Source organism: Gigantopelta aegis, chromosome 11 (assembly GCF_016097555.1).
Source record: "Gigantopelta aegis isolate Gae_Host chromosome 11, Gae_host_genome, whole genome shotgun sequence".
Classification (NCBI taxonomy): Eukaryota; Metazoa; Mollusca; class Gastropoda; order Neomphalida; family Peltospiridae; genus Gigantopelta; species Gigantopelta aegis.
The window spans coordinates 656442-676714 of record NC_054709.1 but is presented as its reverse complement, the minus strand read 5'-3'; the positions used below and the strand labels follow the sequence as shown (position 1 = coordinate 676714).

The 20273-nt window shown below is 37.5% G+C and overlaps 1 protein-coding gene across 1 annotated transcript in view; it reads right to left on the bottom strand.

Annotated features, from left to right (window-relative positions):
- The window catches only part of LOC121385474 (zinc transporter ZIP10-like), a 41096-nt gene extending 31206 nt beyond the window's left edge, over positions 1–9890 (bottom strand). Inside the window, exon 1 of the mRNA XM_041516172.1 lies at positions 8949–9890. Within this exon, the coding sequence (XP_041372106.1) occupies positions 8949–9890 (942 nt within the window). The remainder of the gene's footprint in view (positions 1–8948) is intronic.
- Positions 9891–20273: the final 10383 nt, after the last annotated feature.

Genomic DNA, 20273 nt, shown 5'->3' with positions numbered 1-20273 from the left:
AAAAATTGGAGACCTATAACACTTTTAAATTGTATGTACAAAATAGCCGCTGGTTGTATAGAAAGACAGAATTAAAACAGTCTTGTATAAAATTATAAATAATGATCAAACAGGTTTTATAAAAGGTAGATACATTGGAGAAAAAACTCATTTAGTGTATGACACCATGCAGTATACAGAAATACATTCTATACCTGGTTTTTTAGTATTAATAGACTTTGAAAAAGCATTTGACTCAGTCTCGTAGTCCTTTATAAAAAAAAGCATTACATATATTTAACTTTGACTCCTCAATAAAAAGATGGATAAAAACTTTATATAAAAATGCTATGTCCTGCGTAATACAAAATGGTCACATATCAGAAACATTTAAACTTGAAAGGGGATGCAGGCAAGGAGATCCTCTCTCTCCGTATATATTTTTTAATTTGTGTTGAAATTCTTTCAATTTCAAAATGACAATAATATAAAAGTTGTTTCTATTGATGGGGAGGAATACAGACTAACACAATACGCAGATGATACTACTTTTATTTTTGACGGGACGTCCCAGTCTCTGAAAAATACAATGCTTTTACTTGATTACTATTCAGATATTTCTGGCTTAAAAATCAATTACACCAAGTCTAAGGCCATTTGGATAGGCAGTAAAAAATATTCAAAAGATGTATATCATCATGTGCGATGGAAGTTAGAATGGGGTAAAGATACATTCAGCCTACTTGTTATTAATTTTACACTTAACTTAGATGACATTATAGAATATAATTATAACTCAAAAATGATAGAAATGCAGAATCTAATGAAGCTTTGGTCAATTAGAAAACTGTCTGTTCTTGGAAGAGTTACAGTTATAAAATCTTTAATCATACCTAAAATCATCCATCTTTTCCTAATTCTTTCAAATCCACCAAAACACATGATTCAAACTTTTAAACACATGTTTTTTAAATTTATTTGGTGGAAAAAAATCAAGAGAAATATATTAACACAAGATTATCGATATGGTGGTTTAAAGGTTCCTGATATATTAAACCTTATTACATCTTTAAAAACGACGTGGTTACAAAGACGTTATCAGCAAAACGCAGCATGGACTAAACTTTTTGCGTCCACTACAGGTTTAACAACAAAAGATTTTATTATATATGGTGATTACTTTATTGAAATTAAAAAGAAAAACATAAAAAAATATTTTGGCGAGATGTTTTATGCAGCTGGGCACTAGTTCAAAAACATCAAAAGTTCCAAATTACTGAAGATATACAGGGACAAAATATTTGGTTTAATAGTAAAATACTGTTAAATAATAAACCATTTTTATACAAGAACTTTATTAAGAAAGGTATTATTTTTATTAGTGATCTGCTTGATGAGCAAGAAAAGGTTTTAAATTTCGAATGTTTCACACAAAAATATAACATAAACACAAATGTTTTAAGTTATGCATCGTTGGCGAATGCTGTAAAAGCTTTTTTACAAATACAAAACAGTCTCAATATAACAGAATATATTGCAATCAAAATACCAATTCTGCCTTTTAAATTAAAAATGTTGTTAAATAAGAATGCATCAAGTAAGGCTATATACAGCACTTTGAATAATAAAATAAAAACTCCTAAAGCACAAAAAAATACGCAGATAAAGGTCTAATATTTGATGATCATACATGGACAAAGTATTATCTTATACCATTTAAATGTGTGAAAGACACTTCATTAATATGCTTTCAATACAGATTGCTACACAGAATTCTTGGTACCAATACATTTCTACATATGATAAATTATATTGATTCAAATAAATGCGTTTTCTGTAATAATCTCCCAGAAACGCTACAACACCTGTTTTACGATTGTGACAAAGTCCGAGAACTTTGGGAAAATGTTGAAAAATGGATATTTATAAAAACTGGAATTCGCATTTCATTTACTAAAAATATAGTTATTTTTGGTATGATAGATGATAAAAAGGCAAAAAATATAAACTGGTTAATAATTAATGTTAAATATTATATTTATTCAATGAAGATGGTTAAAAGAAATCTTTGTATTGATACTATAAAAGTGATTCTACAAAAGAAATTTCATATCGAAAAATATATCTATTATAAAAACTGTGAATATGATAAATTTAACATCGAATGGTCCAAGTGGCTTAATCTTTTCGATTAAAAAATACTAGAAACAACTTTGATTTTATCTACAGTATATAAATGTCTACACAGTTTCAACTTTACAAAAAATCTCATTACTCCATCTTTATTATGATAGTGTTACAATCACGATATTTCAAACTAACTAATATCTTCTCTCTTTCTTTTTTTTATCTTTTTTTTGATAGTTTGACACCCAATAGCCGATGTATTTTTCGTGCTGGGGTGTCGTTAAACATTCATTCATTCATTCTCTCTTTTTCTTTTTTTTCTTTTCTTTTCTTTTCTTTTTTTTTCTTCTGTTTTTCTTTGTTTGAACAGTTTTTAGAATATTAGTGTCTGTATTTTCAATGTCTTTCTGGTCGTCTTAATATTTGTATGTACGAAAAAAAAAAAATTAGGAAATAAAATGAAATTTAACCTAGTACAAATAGTAGAACGATCAGAAACACGTTTAATATACAACCACATGGGCGTACGACCCGGGGGGGGGGGGGGGGGGGGGGCAGGGGGGGCAATTGCCCCCCCCCCCCAAATTCGGGCAAAACAGTGGGAAAACAGTGTGAAAAATTTGGGCAGTTTTTATCTGGGTAAAATTTCGGGCAAATCAACCCCTCCAGCCCCCCTAAATCAAAGAGTCCCCATACGCCCATGTACAACCACTAATACAATCATTAAAAAGTCTCTGTTAGTCGATAACATCTTAAAACTCAGGAATGTCCCTTTAATTCGGGCAAAAACCAGCCTGCCCATTTATAAAAATGGGACTCCGTACGCCTATGTGTTTAAACCGTTTCCCACCCATCATATTATACAGTACGTATTGTTTAAATACATATTTTATTTATTACTACGCTGATGAGTTGTAAAACTTAAGGCAATAAATAAACTTGAACTTGAACTTGCTGTAAGCCGTCTTGCTAACATTTTAAACCGCTTATGCTGCAAAATATGAACGATTCGTCCGTTTAGTAGGTCAGCTATTCGTGTTACTATGCCTTTAAAGGGACATTCCTGAGTTTGCTGCATTGTAAGATAATTCCGACTAATAAATTATTTCTACGATTAAACTTGCATATTAAATATATGTTCTTGTTTAGAATATCAGTGTCTGTATATTCAATGTGTTTCTGGTCGTCTTAATATTCGTCTTAAAAAATATTTTAGGAAATAAAATGAAATTTAACCTAGTACAAATAATAGACAGCAATTAATATTTTATACAGAAGATAATATTTGATGTGTAATTACAATCGTTAAAAGTCTCTGTTAGTCAATAACATCTTTAAAATTGTAGCAAACTCAGGAATGTCCCTTTAACACAGACCATAACATGTCAAATGGCAGGAACGTATCTAGTCTAAAATAAGAGGGGTGGCAATAAAGGAAAGGAAGAGGGTACAGTAACAGGTTTTTCCTGCGATGCACAAAGAGGCACCTTTAAACTAAATTCATTACTTATTCGTATTTGTTTCGGAGGGGGAGAGACATTTGCACCCCTGTACCACTAACTAAAACGCGCTCTGTCACGGATGGTTGACCTAATTATTGACCCAACAAAGTATTATATGACAATATATACATTTGATTATTATACTGAGCGCAAGTAGAAACTTTACACTGGGTAAATTTGACCGCACAAATTAAATACAGGGTGCATGACTATAAAACTACTATGTAAGGATGTCGATATCATTTGAGAAGCAATACAGATTGACATAAGTCGATGTGGGGATCAATTTATTGCGTATAACCGCCTGATGTCATGTGACCCCCCAAAACGATTTTCACATGATGAGATCGTGGCACGTTCTGAAGTCAATAACGCGTGTGACCGCCTCGCGCAGCCACCACAGCCGCACAACGTCTTCTCATCGACCGAAGAACTCCTCTGAAAATCCGTACCGGAAGTCGTCGTCATTGGTTGATCAGTGCCTGCCCAAGAGCTTGAAGGGTCTGCGGTGGGTTGACCTGCTGTCTCAGTCGTCTTCCCAATTCATCCCAAATGTGTTCGATGGGATTCAGGTCTGGTGAACGGGACGGCCAATCCATGACGTTGATACCGGCGTTTCGCAAGAAATTGCGCGTCAAGATCGCTGTATGGGGTGTAGCGTTGTCTTGTTGAAATGTCAATCCTGGACCGTGTTGTTGCATGAACGGCAGCAGTTCCGGTGTCAGCACTTGATCACGGTATTGTGCGGCAGTGAGGTTGCCCTGAAAGACAATCAATCGGGAACGACCATGGGAACAAAATGAACCCCAAACCATTACGCTGCCGCCACCAAATCTGTCGACCTCCTGAACACAACACTGCGCATAGCGTTCTCGCGGTCTACGCCACACCCGTACCCTGCCATCAGCAAGTGTGAAACGTGACTCGTCACTAAAGACAACGTTATTCCAGCGTCTCTGATTCCATCTAACGTGTCGTCGGGTCCATTCCAGACGTTGACGACGGTGAAATGGCGTGAAAATGGGGACTTTGTATGGTCTCCTAGCTCGCAGACCAGCAGTCCGCAGTCGATTCCTGATGGTGGATTGTGACACCCGACCCCTGAACAATTGTCTGCGGACGCAGCCGTCTCGAACCGATTACGGAGATGACGTAATCTGATTTGTCCATCCTCTCGGCGTGACGTCACACGCGGATGTTCTGGCCTCGGATGATCCGCCACTACACCTGTCTGTTGCACACGGGTTCTGAGATTATGAATTGTCTGTTGGCTGCATGCTAGTGTGCGAGCAACTGCCGCAACGGATTGTCCTGCGTGCAGCCTACCCACAGCACGCTCACGTTCTGCATTTGTGAGGCGTGGCATTCAGTCACTAATTTGTCACCAGAAATTTTAATGTGTTTTCCTGTTAAATAATACACGTGTGAATTGATTTGAAGGCATACGCGTTCACTGTGTTGATCACGTGACCCTGTGCACGTGTTTGTCAGGTTTTGCGCTTTAGACGTGCAGAAAGGCAATGTGTGCGTTTTCACTCCGCCCCGTCCGTGCAGTATCATCGGGAAGACCTTTATCATCCATTATGTAACGCAAATTTCAACTGATTTCCTCCAAAATAATTTACGATAAAAAATATGATTGTAAAGTTTCTACGTGCGTTCAGTATATTTTATAAAAATAGCTGAATTATGTGTACGGTCCATAATTCTGAGAAAAATAACGGCTATTTGGAGAGCAGAGGTGTGACGTATTATTTTGAGTCACGTGACGGGCATTCCCTGAATAACCGCAGTGTCAAAACGATTTACCAAGCTCGTGTAACGAGAACGCTTGACCGTCCTCTGCGATGTAGGGTAAATAGAAAAAAAACAAAAAAAAAAAACAAATTAGTTATTAAAAATTAATAAAAACATGTACTGAATGATATTAAGCTTATACATTAATTTATTTTAGTAACAGAAGCATGTTAAACGTCGACAATCCCGACTAGTTAGGCCTTTGCATCTATAGGTAAATTTATCGTTAGTCATATGCGAAAAACTCTAAACATCTGGATCACAAACACCGTCATTTTCCACCTTGTCAAATTCATTATTATACAAAATATGCCATAACAGCTGATTTGGGATAGGACTTTTAAAGAATACTCTGAACTAGACGGTGTTTATATACGATGTGACTATATATACGAAGGCCGTGTCTATAGCCTCCACTAACGAGGGCTGGCTATATTCACAGAAAAAATGTATATAGGCGGTAAATAAGTACATGTATTTGATAGATCCATATTACCGAACCATCTGGAACAGGAGGAATACATACTAAGTACTGTACGAACAGTGCATTTTCTGAACAGGGGACGGGGTGGGGGAGTATATGAATTTAGCGGACCCTTTTGTGTACGTTTTCCATAGATATATGAATAGCGTCATATTGTCCCTACAGTACTAACAAAACATTAATTATAATAAATAAATAAATAAATAATAATAATAATAATAATAATAATGATGATGATGATACATTTTTTGTATAGGCTACTAGTAAAGCTGAGACCACTCCCGGGTCCCCCTCTGAATTTATGTAACGTTTCTGTAACAACCGCCCCCACCCACCCCACCCCACCGCGACGTGATTTTACCAACATTATAATACATGTAATAATAATAATAATAATAATAATACACAATTATTATTACTACTACTACTACTACTACTACTACTACTACTACTACTACTATTATTATTATTATTATTAACCTACTACTACCTTTTTGGGGTGGAGGGGCGGTGTTTTATCTGGAGGAGTTTTGGCTATAAAAAAGGCTGAACTTGACCCTGCACATATAACTGGATTTAACTGGGTTAAGTAATAATTAGCCAACCTTTGGACGACAAAACATGCAACAGTACATTGTTTTTTTTACGCTATACATTAAAACCGAAATACTACTTTGCGAACCAGTCAAAATAATTTGCACACGCGCCTAATAATAATAATAATAATAATAATAAATGGTGAGTTCATGTTCCGACTCTTTATTATTTTATTTCAGCGTATTCGCGGTTATTTTCGTAATGAAATAATATATTTTGTATTATTTGCCATGTATATAGCCGGCCCTCATTTGCCAAGTCTCTATACATGGCGATCGTTTATATAAAATCCACAAATACATTATACGGTTGTCGTATATATAGCCTCATCACTACGAGTCTGTTTTTCCGTATTTTTATGACTTTTTACAAGAAGACTTCAATTTTTTTAAAAAGAAGCGTGTCGTGGAATTCCCTCGATCGTAGTTCAATTAAAATGTTTTGGATCATACAATAGCTAATTTTGGTATTCCAAATGAATGTAATTTCCATTTATAATGCATATTTAGAGAAACAAGGCCCACTAAATCCGTGATTGAGCTCCTTTAACAGCATGGTATCTATTGTGCACTGCGCATATTAAAAGTACAAATTTATCATGCAATGTTTGTTATCAGCGAACTCGAAAATGATCGATGTAATCGAGTCTAACGTCAAAGGTTATTGTTGTATTATCTTTGTCGACCGTGTAATAGGCTGAGAGCATCGTTACTGTGCAATGTTCAAACTAGCTGTCCAACGGCAGAGTACTCGGGCTACAAAAGGGAAAAAAAGGGGGGAGTCAGAACCCTAAATCTGCCAGGCGCGGATTTAGTGGGGGGCCCGCCCCCCCCCCCCCCCCTATTTTTGGGGTCAAGTTATTATTATTTTTTTAACTATAGCATACACTAGAGTGGAATTACACAAAAATGCACTTATTTCCCAATTTTGAAGATAACAAAAACAGTATGACAATACCAAAAACATACGTTAATATAGCTATTTTGTTACTCAGATGCGAGGAAATCGCGTTTCAGGCCACTTAAATTTCAAAATTTCGCGGGGGAGCATGCCCCTGGACCTCTCTAGGAATCTCGGGCGCTTCGCGCCCTCGGCCCCCCCCCCCCCCTATTTAAAAATCCTGGATCCGCGCCTGTCTGCCATATGAATGTAATATTATCAAGAACTGTAAATCAGTGAGAAAGTTTGGGTTACTTTCCTTGATATAGGGGCGAGATGTAGCCCAGTGGCAAAGCGTTCGCTTGATGTGCGGTCGGTCTGGGATCGATCCCCGTAAGTAGGCCCATTAGGCTATTTCTCGTTCCAGCCAGTGCACCACGACTGGTACATCAAAGGCCGTGGTATGTGCTATCCTGTCTATGGGATGGTGCATATAAAAGATCCCTTGCTGCTAATCGAAAAGAGTAGCCCTTGAAGTGGCGATAGCGGGTTTCCTCTCTCAATATCTGTATGGTCTTTAACCATATGTCCTACGCCATATAACTGTGAATAAAATGTGTCGAGTGCGTCGTTAAATAAACCATTTCCTTCCTCCTTTTCTTGATAATATGGCAATGTTGTTAGGATGAAGTTAGCCACAAAAAGGTAGGGAAGGTTGGGACCCCAAATCTTCCCTTTGTATGTCATGTAGTCAACCAAAATGGGACGATGTCACCCTTACTGTCTATGAGTACGATGTCACCCTTACTGTCTATGAGTACGATGTCACCCTTACTGTCTATGAGTAGTGCTATGAACAGACAAGGTAAATTTTAAAAAGTGATTGTCAAAAAAGAGGAGTGATTGGGGGTGGGGAGAGGGGGTATCCCCATGTCTACTGGCCCTGCCTACGCTACAGTGGTTATCATAGCAGAATGTGCGTGTACGGAGAATTATGTTGGGAAAGCTTTAGATTGTGGCGAGCTAAGTTTCTGATGACGTTCTAGACTTGCTCCCCCAGAAAATATATTTTAAAAAGAAAATGTATGTTAAGCGGCGTGGGGGGTAGGGGGTGGGGGAGGCGTGTCAACTCCCGAGAACAACATCTGCACACTCACCTGTGATGACATTTTAAAAACAGAACATTTTGGTTACTTAGCCTACCTTAGCATGAGATATGATGGTAATGATGCCACCCACCTCCATGTACCTCCCCCTCCCCCTCCCCCTCCGCCGGGCTACGCTAGAGTGATCACCATAGCTGAGATTTAAAAAAAAAAACGTTTTGGTTTCTTACCTTAGCTTGATTATGATGATAATGTTGGACTCCATGTCTGTCCATCTCCCCCTACGACTAGCGCTAGAGTGATCACCATAGCTGAGACTTAAAAGAAACTAACGTTTTGGTTTCTTACCTTAGCTTGAGTATGATGATAATGATGATGCCCCCGATGCACCCTTCCCCCCCCCCTACTCCCCCTCTTCCCCCAGGGTTGAATTGATGACCACAGCTGAGATTTTTAAACAACGTTTCTGTTACTTACCTCAGCTTGAGTGTCATAAGAATGTTGGATTTCTCCTGCCACATCTCTCTTGTCTCGCCTTTGGATTTCCTTTTCTTTCTCGCTCTTCTTTTCTTTCTTCGGTCCTTTCTTGCTCTTTTTATTCTTTTCTTTCCGTATTTTCTTCACACGACGATCAGCTTTTCCCTTGCGTTTTTTACCACCAGACCGAGTCGCGGTTCTATCTTCATCTTTGGCGTCCTCACTGTCGGGTTTAGGTCTAAATTCTGGTTTTAAATTGTGAGTGCTGTTAAGACTTGAATGATGTTCATGAGTTGGCGTGTTTCCAGTATCTACATGACTAGTAACCCCTGAATTTACGTTTTCGTCATCTTCATGCCGATGTTTTGACTGAGTTTTGTAATCGTGTTTGGCTTCTATTGCAACCTTTTCGTGACTGTTAATGTTACACTTGCTTAAATCTATATTATGATGATGATGATGCAATTTATTAATGTAAGTTTGATCATGTGAATTTTTAGCCCCGTTTACTTGCAAATAATTGGAATTATGTTCCACCAATCCATGATCATGTTGTGTATGTAGTTTATCATCACTGACATGGTCAATTCCTTCCTGAGGTTCCCTCACATCGTGTTGGTGGACTTCACCAAACCCTGGCACATCATCACTGAATCCTAAATTATGAAAAATATTTACCAGCTCTTGTTTATGAATAGTTTTATTGTCCTTCCCGTATCTGGCAAACAGTAGAGCCACGAAATATTCGCCTTTCTGCCTGGCGACACACTCGATGGTGATCTCTTTAAAGCGCAGTTCATCGTGGTCAGAGATTCCACGATCTTTTGGTGATGCCGACGATCTCAGAGCTGATTGAGCTACTGCGTCTCTGGATCCACCCACTATCCACGAGGGGGCGCAGAACAGCACGTACAGGAAGAAGAACGTAGCGGTGAGGAACATTGTTTCGCTGCGGCCCACTTACTGGCAGATAGCCGTAAACGTCTTCTTTATATACCACCCCGGGTTTAAAAAAAAAAATAAAAAAAAAATGCCGGTCACACGCAATCGGTTTTACGAAGAGATTCACGTTTGTTCGGGTGAATAACAAAGACTTGACACGTGGAACAGGCCGTGTTCATTTTACTGACTAGACATCCGAAACATGCAAAGCTTTCATGTTGTTCTAAAAGAAAGTGAAGGTGGCTTGTTTTATTAACAATACCTGCTGCACATAGCGGCTGTTGGGGAAAGGGAACGGGGTGGGGTAACCGAGACTATTGTTTAGGAATAGAAGGGGAGGATGTTCTTCGTTACCCCCACCAGACCTTGTGAAAGAAAACTGAGGGGAGTGATAAATTACTGTAGTAACTTAGATTATGGGGAGCCATTGAAGATATGATTATACTCAATATTGATATCGTTTTATAGGACTTTAAAAACATTACCTTCCTTCAACTAGTCCTTTTAATCCTTTTGTAATTCCTCTAAAACAAAATACTTTCCTTTAACTAGTTTCAGGGCTGTGATGGGGAGCCAGAGTCATACTCACCCTACCACCCACCCACCCTCTTCTCTAAACAACGAGGTCTACCCCAGCACATTGTTTTATCCGTGACGGTCGAGAAAATTAAAGTGTGCTTCTTTAATAAGAAAATAAGAGATTTTTAACCAAATACCTAAACACTTTAATTAAAAAAAAACTAGAACAAAACAAAATGACAGCAGTAACTTATTAATAAATGTACGAATGTATTTCTCGTTCCAGCCAGTGCACTATGACTGGTATATCAAATGCCGTGGTGTGTACTATCCTGTCTGTCGGATAGTGCATATAAAAGATCCCTTGCTACTAATGGAAAAATTTAGCAGGTTTCCTCTCTAAGACTTTATATCAGAATGACCAAATGTTTGATATCCAATAGCCGATGATTAAGAAATTAATGTGCTCTAGTGGTGTCGTTAAACAAAACAAACAAACACATTTTTATGTACGACTGCCACATGATCGGCTTTTGTGTTCGATCAGGAGTATTTGTTGTTTGTTTGTTTTTTGTTTTGTTTTGTTGGGGTGGGGCGGGGGGGGGGGGGGGGGGGTGGTAGGTTTTTTGGTTTGGTTTGGTTTTGTTGTTGTTTTTGTGCTGACCAAGCAATTTTAAAAATACAAATATTGGGTCATAACACAAATCAAAAGCATGAAGATGTGTATAAGATTGCACGCACCAGCGGTTCTGTGTGGCGTCAAACACCCGCTGCGACAATTTACTCAACCACGCGTGTTCTGACCTCGACAACGTCTTGAATGGTTGCCACAAGTTATGTGCTAAGGTGCACGTAGTGTGTCGGTCTGGGGTTACGATCAATTTAAATGGAGTCAATCTCTCTGTTCACCTTTACGTCACCGGGAAGTGGGTTAATACACACACACACACACACACACACACCCCGAGTGGGTGAACGACCGGCAGTGGTGCACATCGGTGTCGCATATACGCAGTATCTCATAGAAAGTTTTTAAAAAAAAACCCTTCTCAAATCATTTGTAATAATGTTTTCAAATTTGTTTTTCGTTTTGAGCAATATTGATTTGTATACCGCAGTTCCATACACTGTTTCCATGGTCTGATTACATAACATGGTTTGTTGTGAGCAATATTGGTTTGTACACCACAGTTCCATACACTGTTTCCATGGTCTGATTACATAACATGGTTTGTTGTGAGCAATATTGGTTTGTACACCGCAGTTCCATACACTGTTTCCATGGTCTGATTACAAAACATGGTTTGTTGTGAGCAATATTGGTTTGTACACCACAGTTCCATACACTGTTTTCTGATTACATAACATGGTTTGTTGTGAGCATTACTGGTTTGTACACCGCAGTTCCAGACACTGATTTCTGATTACATAACATGGTTTGTTGTGAGCAATACTGGTTTGTACACCACAGTTCCATACACTGTTTTCATGGTCTGATTACATCACATGGTTTGTTGTGAGCAATATTGGTTTGTACACCGCAGTTCCATACACTGTTTCCATGGTCTGATTACATAACATGGTTTGTTGTGAGCAATATTGGTTTGTACACCACAGTTCCATACACTGTTTTCTGATTACATAACATGGTTTGTTGTGATCAATACTGGTTTGTACACCGCAGTTCCATACACTGTTTTCATGGTCTGATTACATAACATGGTTTGTTGTGAGCAATATTGGTTTGTACACCACAGTTCCATACACTGTTTTCTGATTACATAACATGGTTTGTTGTGAGCAATACTGGTTTGTACACCACAGTTCCATACACTGTTTCCATGGTCTGATTACATAACATGGCTTGTGTGCAATACTGGTTTGTACACCACAGTTCCAGACACTTATGTCTGATTACATAACATGGTTTGTTGTGAGCAATATTGATTTGTACACTGTTTTCATGGTCTGATTACATAACATGGTTTGTTGTGAACAATATTGGTTTGTACACCACAGTTCCATACACTGTTTTCTGATTACATAACATGGTTTGTTGTGATCAATACTGGTTTGTGCACCGCAGTTCCATACACTGTTTTCATGGTCTGATTACATAACATGGTTTGTTGTGAGCAATATTGGTTTGTACACCACAGTTCCATACACTGTTTTCTGATTACATAACATGGTTTGTTGTGAGCAATACTGGTTTGTACACCACAGTTCCGTACACTGTTTCCATGGTCTGATTACATAACATAGTTTGTTGTGAGCAATACTGGTCTGTACACCACAGTTCCATACACTGTTTTTATGGTCTGATTACATAACATGGTTTGTTGTGAGCAACATTGATTTGTACACCACAGTTCCATACACTGTTTTCATGGTCTGATTACATAACATGGTTTGTTGTGAGCATTACTGGTTTGTACACTGTTTTCATGGTCTGATTACATAACATGGTTTGTTGTGAGCAATATTGGTTTGTACACCACAGTTTCATACACTGTTTTCATGGTCTGATTACATAACAGGGTTTGTTGTGAGCATTATTGGTTTGTACACCACAGTTCCATACACTGTTTTCTGATTACATAACATGGTTTGTTGTGAGCAATACTGGTTTGTACACCACAGTTCCATACACTGTTTCCATGGTCTGATTACATAACATGATTTGTTGTGTGCAATACTGTTTTGTACACCACAGTTCCATACACTGTTTCCATGGTCTGATTACATAACATGGCTTGTGTGCAATACTGGTTTGTACACCACAGTTCCAGACACTTATGTCTGATTACATAACATGGTTTGTTGTGAGCAATATTGATTTGTACACTGTTTTCATGGTCTGATTACATAACATGGTTTGTTGTGAACAATATTGGTTTGTACACCACAGTTCCATACACTGTTTTCTGATTACATAACATGGTTTGTTGTGATCAATACTGGTTTGTACACCGCAGTTCCATACACTGTTTTCATGGTCTGATTACATAACATGGTTTGTTGTGAGCAATATTGGTTTGTACACCACAGTTCCATACACTGTTTTCTGATTACATAACATGGTTTGTTGTGAGCAATACTGGTTTGTACACCACAGTTCCGTACACTGTTTCCATGGTCTGATTACATAACATAGTTTGTTGTGAGCAATACTGGTTTGTTGTGAACTGTACACCACAGTTCCATACACTGTTTTTATGGTCTGATTACATAACATGGTTTGTTGTGAGCAACATTGATTTGTACACCACAGTTCCATACACTGTTTTCATGGTCTGATTACATAACATGGTTTGTTGTGAGCATTACTGGTTTGTACACTGTTTTCATGGTCTGATTACATAACATGGTTTGTTGTGAGCAATATTGGTTTGTACACCACAGTTTCATACACTGTTTTCATGGTCTGATTACATAACAGGGTTTGTTGTGAGCATTATTGGTTTGTACACCACAGTTCCATACACTGTTTTCTGATTACATAACATGGTTTGTTGTGAGCAATACTGGTTTGTACACCACAGTTCCATACACTGTTTCCATGGTCTGATTACATAACATGATTTGTTGTGTGCAATACTGTTTTGTACACCACAGTTCCATACACTGTTTCCATGGTCTGATTACATAACATGGTTTGTTGTGAGCAATATTGGTTTGTACACCGCAGTTCTATACACTGTTTCCATGGTCTGATTACATAACATGGTTTGTTTTTGTCTTTTCAAAGATTTCATTTTTGGTATGTTGTTTTGATCCTTCTCATCTGTTACTTTAAAATCTGTCCCTTTTTTTTCTTTTTTATTATTATATTTTTTTCATCATAATTCGGTTCAATATTGGTTTGTTGACCACAGCTCCATACACTATTGTCATGGTCTGACCAGATAGTTTGTGTTTGTCTTTGTGAAGAGTTTATTTTCGGTACGTTGTGTTAGTTTTTTGCGCTGGAGTACTGTTAAACATTCCTTCCTTACATTCAGGAACAAATCGTCGCAGGCATGTTCAGGAGAGCGACAAGACTGATTTTTGCGTCAAACTGGAGATGAATGTGTTACGATAGAAGACGATGGTATCAGTCAAAATGTTCGCGAGCGCTCAACGTCCTGAACACGCTATTGATCGCTGCTATGTTCATTATGATAAAACAAAATTAAAAAATTCTTTATGTCACATGCATAATACATGTAGTAGCAATGGCATATCTAGAGGACCCCCCCCCCCCCCCCCCCACCACCACCACCACCACCACCCGTTTGAAGTAGGCCTGTCCTTTTTCTTGACTTTTGGTGAGGGGTTTCTTTTAATTTATCATCCACAATATATAACATAGCCCGTGTGTCCTCTAGCGTTATTCTATTATATATATACACACACACACACACACGCTCACACAGAGAGACACACACTCATACGAACGCACGCGCGCACAGACACACACACACACACACACATTTATTCCAGTTTTGTGTACGCAAATAGAGTATTGTCAACCTAGCAAGGCGTTTGCCGTATGACTTCATACAAGATACATGACGTCATTATTTGTAAGACGCTAGCTACATTCTGACACATTAAAAATGCGTTTCTAAACTGTAATTCATAAATAAATATATAGGTTTTGTACTGTTGTCGCAAAACTAAAATCTATTCTGAAATACTCGAGTCGAGTCGGGCTTATGTCACGTGACCTATATTTGTGGTCACTGACCAAAAATATAGAGATTTATCTAGTCATCTTATCTTGCTAATGTATACAGTGATTGCTGTACAGCTGATTACAGGTCAACTGCCCTGAAAACACGAGCTATATAAAACACTACAGGTCAACTGCCCTGAAAACATGAGTTATAAAAAACTCTCCAGGTCAACTGCCCTGAAAACACGAGCTATATAAAACACTACAGGTCAACTGCCCTGAAAACACGAGCTATATAAAACACTACACTTCAAATGCCCTGAAAACACGAGCTATATAAAACACTACAGGTCAACTGCCCTGAAAACACGAGCTATATAAAACACTACACTTCAAATGCCCTGAAAACACGAGCTATAAAAAAACTCTCCAGGTCAACTGCCCTGAAAACACGAGCTATATAAAACACTACAGGTCAAATGCCCTGAAAACACGAGCTATATAAAACACTACAGGTTAACTGCCCTGAAAACACGAGCTATATAAAACACTACAGGTCAACTGCCCTGAAAACACGAGCTATATAAAACCACTTCAAATGCCCTGAAAACACGAGCTATATCAAACCATACAGGTCAACTGCCCTGAAAACACGAGCTATATAAAACACTACAGGTCAACTGCCCTGAAAACACGAGCTATATAAAACACTACAGGTCATCTGCCCTGAAAACACGAGCTATATAAAACACTACAGGTCAACTGCCCTGAAAACACGAGCTATATCAAACCATACAGGTCAACTGCCCTGAAAACACGAGCTATATGAAACACTACAGGTCAACTGCCCTGAAAACACGAGCTATATAAACACTACAGGTCAACTGCCCTGAAAACACGAGCTATATAAAACACTATAGGTCAACTGCCCTGAAAACACGAATATTAATTTAGTTTTCCTTAATTTATTTTAGATTATTCATTTTGTATCATACCATCCCAATGGTCGATATGTATTTTTGTGCTGTGGTGTCGTTAAACATTCATTCATTCATTCATTCATTCATCCATTCATCCATTCATTCATTCATTTATCCATTCATTCATTCATTTCATTAGTTGTTGTGTTCAGTTAATTACCGAATTAATTTAATCATGAAAATATATAATATTAAACTATTCGTGTGCCTTGTCTTGTTCAGTATAGGCTATATACGTACACGTGTGTAGACAGTCCATTCTGTGCACTTCTAAGCCGTAAATTGTGGCTTTAATGCACTGAAATTAAATGGTTAAACATTCATTGACACTGACTTTAAAAAGACTATCCCAAGTTTGCTACCATTGTAATATATTTACGATTAATAGAGCCTTTTTTATGAATATATACTGATGGAAAGAAATAAGGGAACACATCAAATTGTAGACTAAATTTAATTCACAACTAGTGTAGTAATGTCTGTATTTCATACCAAGTTGTAATGTGGGATTGCATGTCTGTAGTGCTGAATGTGCTGCCTATATGTTCCCAGTCAACTTCTGATAATATGAAATGATTCTTGATGCAGTCATTATTTCGTGTTGGTATCTGTGTGATCCTTTATTTCTTTCCATCAGTATAACTTTAGTACATACTAAAGGTGGGGTTTTTTTCTTGTTGAGAATATCAGTGTCTGCGTAAAAAAGGTGTTTGTTGTCGTGTTAGTAGAAGCCCAAACCAGATTTGACCTTTCTGTAGTTTCGTACACATGAAACCATTCATAGCACGGAGAAATGAAAACAATATCTGCTGCAAACATTAGCACGCGATCGCAGACACATTAGATAAGTAATGCGAACATTAGCACGCGATCGCAGACACATTAGATAAGTAATGCGAATACTGGTATTCTAAACAGGAAAATATATTTAATATGTAATTATAGTCATCAAAACGGCTCCGTTAGTCGGAAATATATTTAATATGTAATTATAGTCATCAAAACGGCTCCGTTAGTCGGAAATATGAATGAATGAATGTTTAACGACACCCCAGAACAAAAATACACATCGGCTATTGGGTGGCAAACAAAGACAATGATTTACATTAAAATACACATCGGCTATTGGGTGGCAAACAAAGACAATGATTTACATTAAAATACACATCGGCTATTGGGTGGCAAACAAAGACAATGATTTACATTAAAATACACATCGGCTATTGGGTGGCAAACAAAGACAATGATTTACATTAAAATGTTTAAAAAATCAAATATATTTCTTTTAAAGGCGCAGACACTAGTTTCAGCATTGGAAATGGACACTAAGTTTATTTAATCTACAAACCTGCAAAACATGTAGATAAGGTTATAACAGAGAGAAGCTAAAGTCTGACGTTTAAACAGGGAAATTTGCACCAAAAATTAACAAGAGCTTGTCTCGATACCCGTTTTTTTTTTTTTTTTTTTTTTTTGTTGTTTTTTAGACGAACGTATTTTTAAAATCATGAAAAATGCATTGTGGGATATTGCAAAAACCTGGATGACCAGAACCACTTCAATTGTACGAAAATTAATATTCTAAATGATAAAATGTAAGTAGTTCTAATTTAAATTATCAAAAGCGGCTTTAATAGTAAAAACAGATCGTAGTGTTTAAAAATTAGGTTCTGTCGCTTTAACAAATATATTCGATCTCGTTGACTTCAGATAATAACACTCCACTAAAATGTGAAGCACTGACAATGTTCACAGTGAGGAGGAAGGTTCTTCTTTATAACAAATGAATGCGTCAAATATGTATGGCTGATGAGGACACGGCACAAGGCCACTTCATCTATAGGAGGACTGCCACTCTCCCAGGACATGGTTTACAGCATGAAGCTTGTTCGCGACCGCACCGTCCCAGTCATCTTGCCATGTCAGAAACATATATTGATTAATATATTTAAAATCACTGTAGGGAACACCAACACTATGGAAATTACCAATTACGTGGCAAAGTCAAAACAGACTTGGCAGCAAAATCGGTCTTTTCATTACCCTTAATGCCAACATGGTTCGGTACCCAACAAAATATAATATCTTTATTGGCAATCGATAAAATGAAACTTTCGTATGACATCCCAACAAAAGGATGCTTCTGGTAAATCAAAAACATCTTACAATGACTGCAACTTCACGACAGTCTCTATAATATGTAACGTAAAATCATTCAATAATTTTGCTGATAAATTTAATACATAATGGCTGCGATTCTTTTTGCGTTTTTCTCGGGGTTTTTTTTTTCTCTCTCTCTCTCTTTTCTTGGGTTGTTTTTTTTGTGTGTGTGGGCAGACGCGGATCCGGGGGGGGTCGAGGGGGTCTGGACCCCCCCCCCCCCTGCTCGTGACTAGAGAGTTGATCTTGACAACGGGAATATACTTCAAATCCATCTAAATCTATCTTCAAATATGAAAATTTCCTATCGAGGGGGGGGGGGGGGGCCTTCAAAGGCTCAAGACTGACCCCCCCCCCGCTAAAATTCCTGGATCCGCCCCTGGTGGGGTTTTGTTGTTTTTGTTACATTTAAGTCCTCTTTATATATATATATATATAAAAAATTCCTTCCTTCCTTATATATATGTGTGTATATATATTTATATTTATATTTATATTTATATTTATATTTATCATATAGTATCTTACGTTTTCAGTGCAATCAAAGTATGCGATATTTTTAAGATCACATACTTTAAGAATTTGATAAGTTTGCAAATTAGATGTAAATTAATCGAGGTCACGGCACTAGGTTTATTGACATTTAAGCAAACGTACTTGTGTGACACTCCATAATTGACCTATGCATTCATAGTCATCGAATAAAAACATTTCAATGGTAATTTGACATTGAAAGCTGTCCAGCGTTCAGAAAACAGCTTTACCACTGGGCTACGTCCTGCCCCATATATATTTTTTTTATTTTGTTGTTGTTTAGTGAATTCAGATTTTCCTTCTTTCTATTTCATTATATAATAATTAAAACGTTTTATGGAAAATGAAAAATGAGAAGTCTATCTTCTCTTAGTTCTGATTGGATAGTACTGAAGCGTAGTACGAGTATTCTCAGTGGCAGTCTTCACAAGTCGATTTTAATCAGATAGTACTGAACCTATACTAAACTAACAGGCAAAAGAAACTTATCACTTTTAAAATAAGTTCATCTGAATTAAAGATACTGCAATAAGTTTAAAAGTAATGAGAAAACATTCGCCAAAACACACCCTGTGTTTCCGAAAAGTCACTGTTTCCGGATTTAGTGAATTTCGTGCAGACATGAAAACTGTGAAAAACAGCATAATTTGAATTTGTTAAAAATGCTCGTGCATGATTGTTGCATAAATACCGGTGTGGGACAAAGCAAGGAAGCAGTATCAAAAAGAACATCAGAGAGTAAATGAATGAATGAATGAATGAATGAATGAATGTTTAACGACAACCCAGCACGAAAAATACATCGGCTATTGGGTGTCAAACTATGGTAAATGAAAAAAAATTGATGATCAACATCAATATAAAAATTCAACAGTTCAATTAAAACAGTGTAAAGAACTGTGCAACAAATACAAATATCACAGATAGATACGGACTTTTACTCAATTTGTGCTGTATTGACCATTCTCAAACAGAATGTTACACCCCTGCACCACTGTGAGGTTACAGCACGCGCAGAGGAACATCAGAGAGATGCCGAGACTTACCCAAGCAAAACGCAACAGAGCTATCGGTATGGATTAGTACCATTGTGCCTACATCCCATTTTGCCTACAGCTTATAACAACATAATTAGGGTCCTTAATTGGGGATTAATTGCTTGAGTGATCATGACGTTCTACCTGTATCATCTGCCTATATGTAATAGTCTGGTCCAATATTGAAGACTGATAAACAAAACAGAAGCATACATGTTCTATACATTTCTTTATTTTATTTTATTTCACTTTTTCAGTTTTCACAGGTTAGTTGATTATATTATGTTCAATGTTCATAGCAGTTCACACAGTTCACACAGATCAATGTTCACACTATTTCAGTTTAGCTTGATCAAATATCCAACGGCATCCAAGTACTGCATTGGGGTTTTCCTGCCGGTCGTTAGGTGATCTTTGAGACGGACAAGGCGCTCATCCAGTTCCCTGTAGATCCGTCTTCTCTTTGGTGGGGCTCCTCCAAGGTTGACTTCAG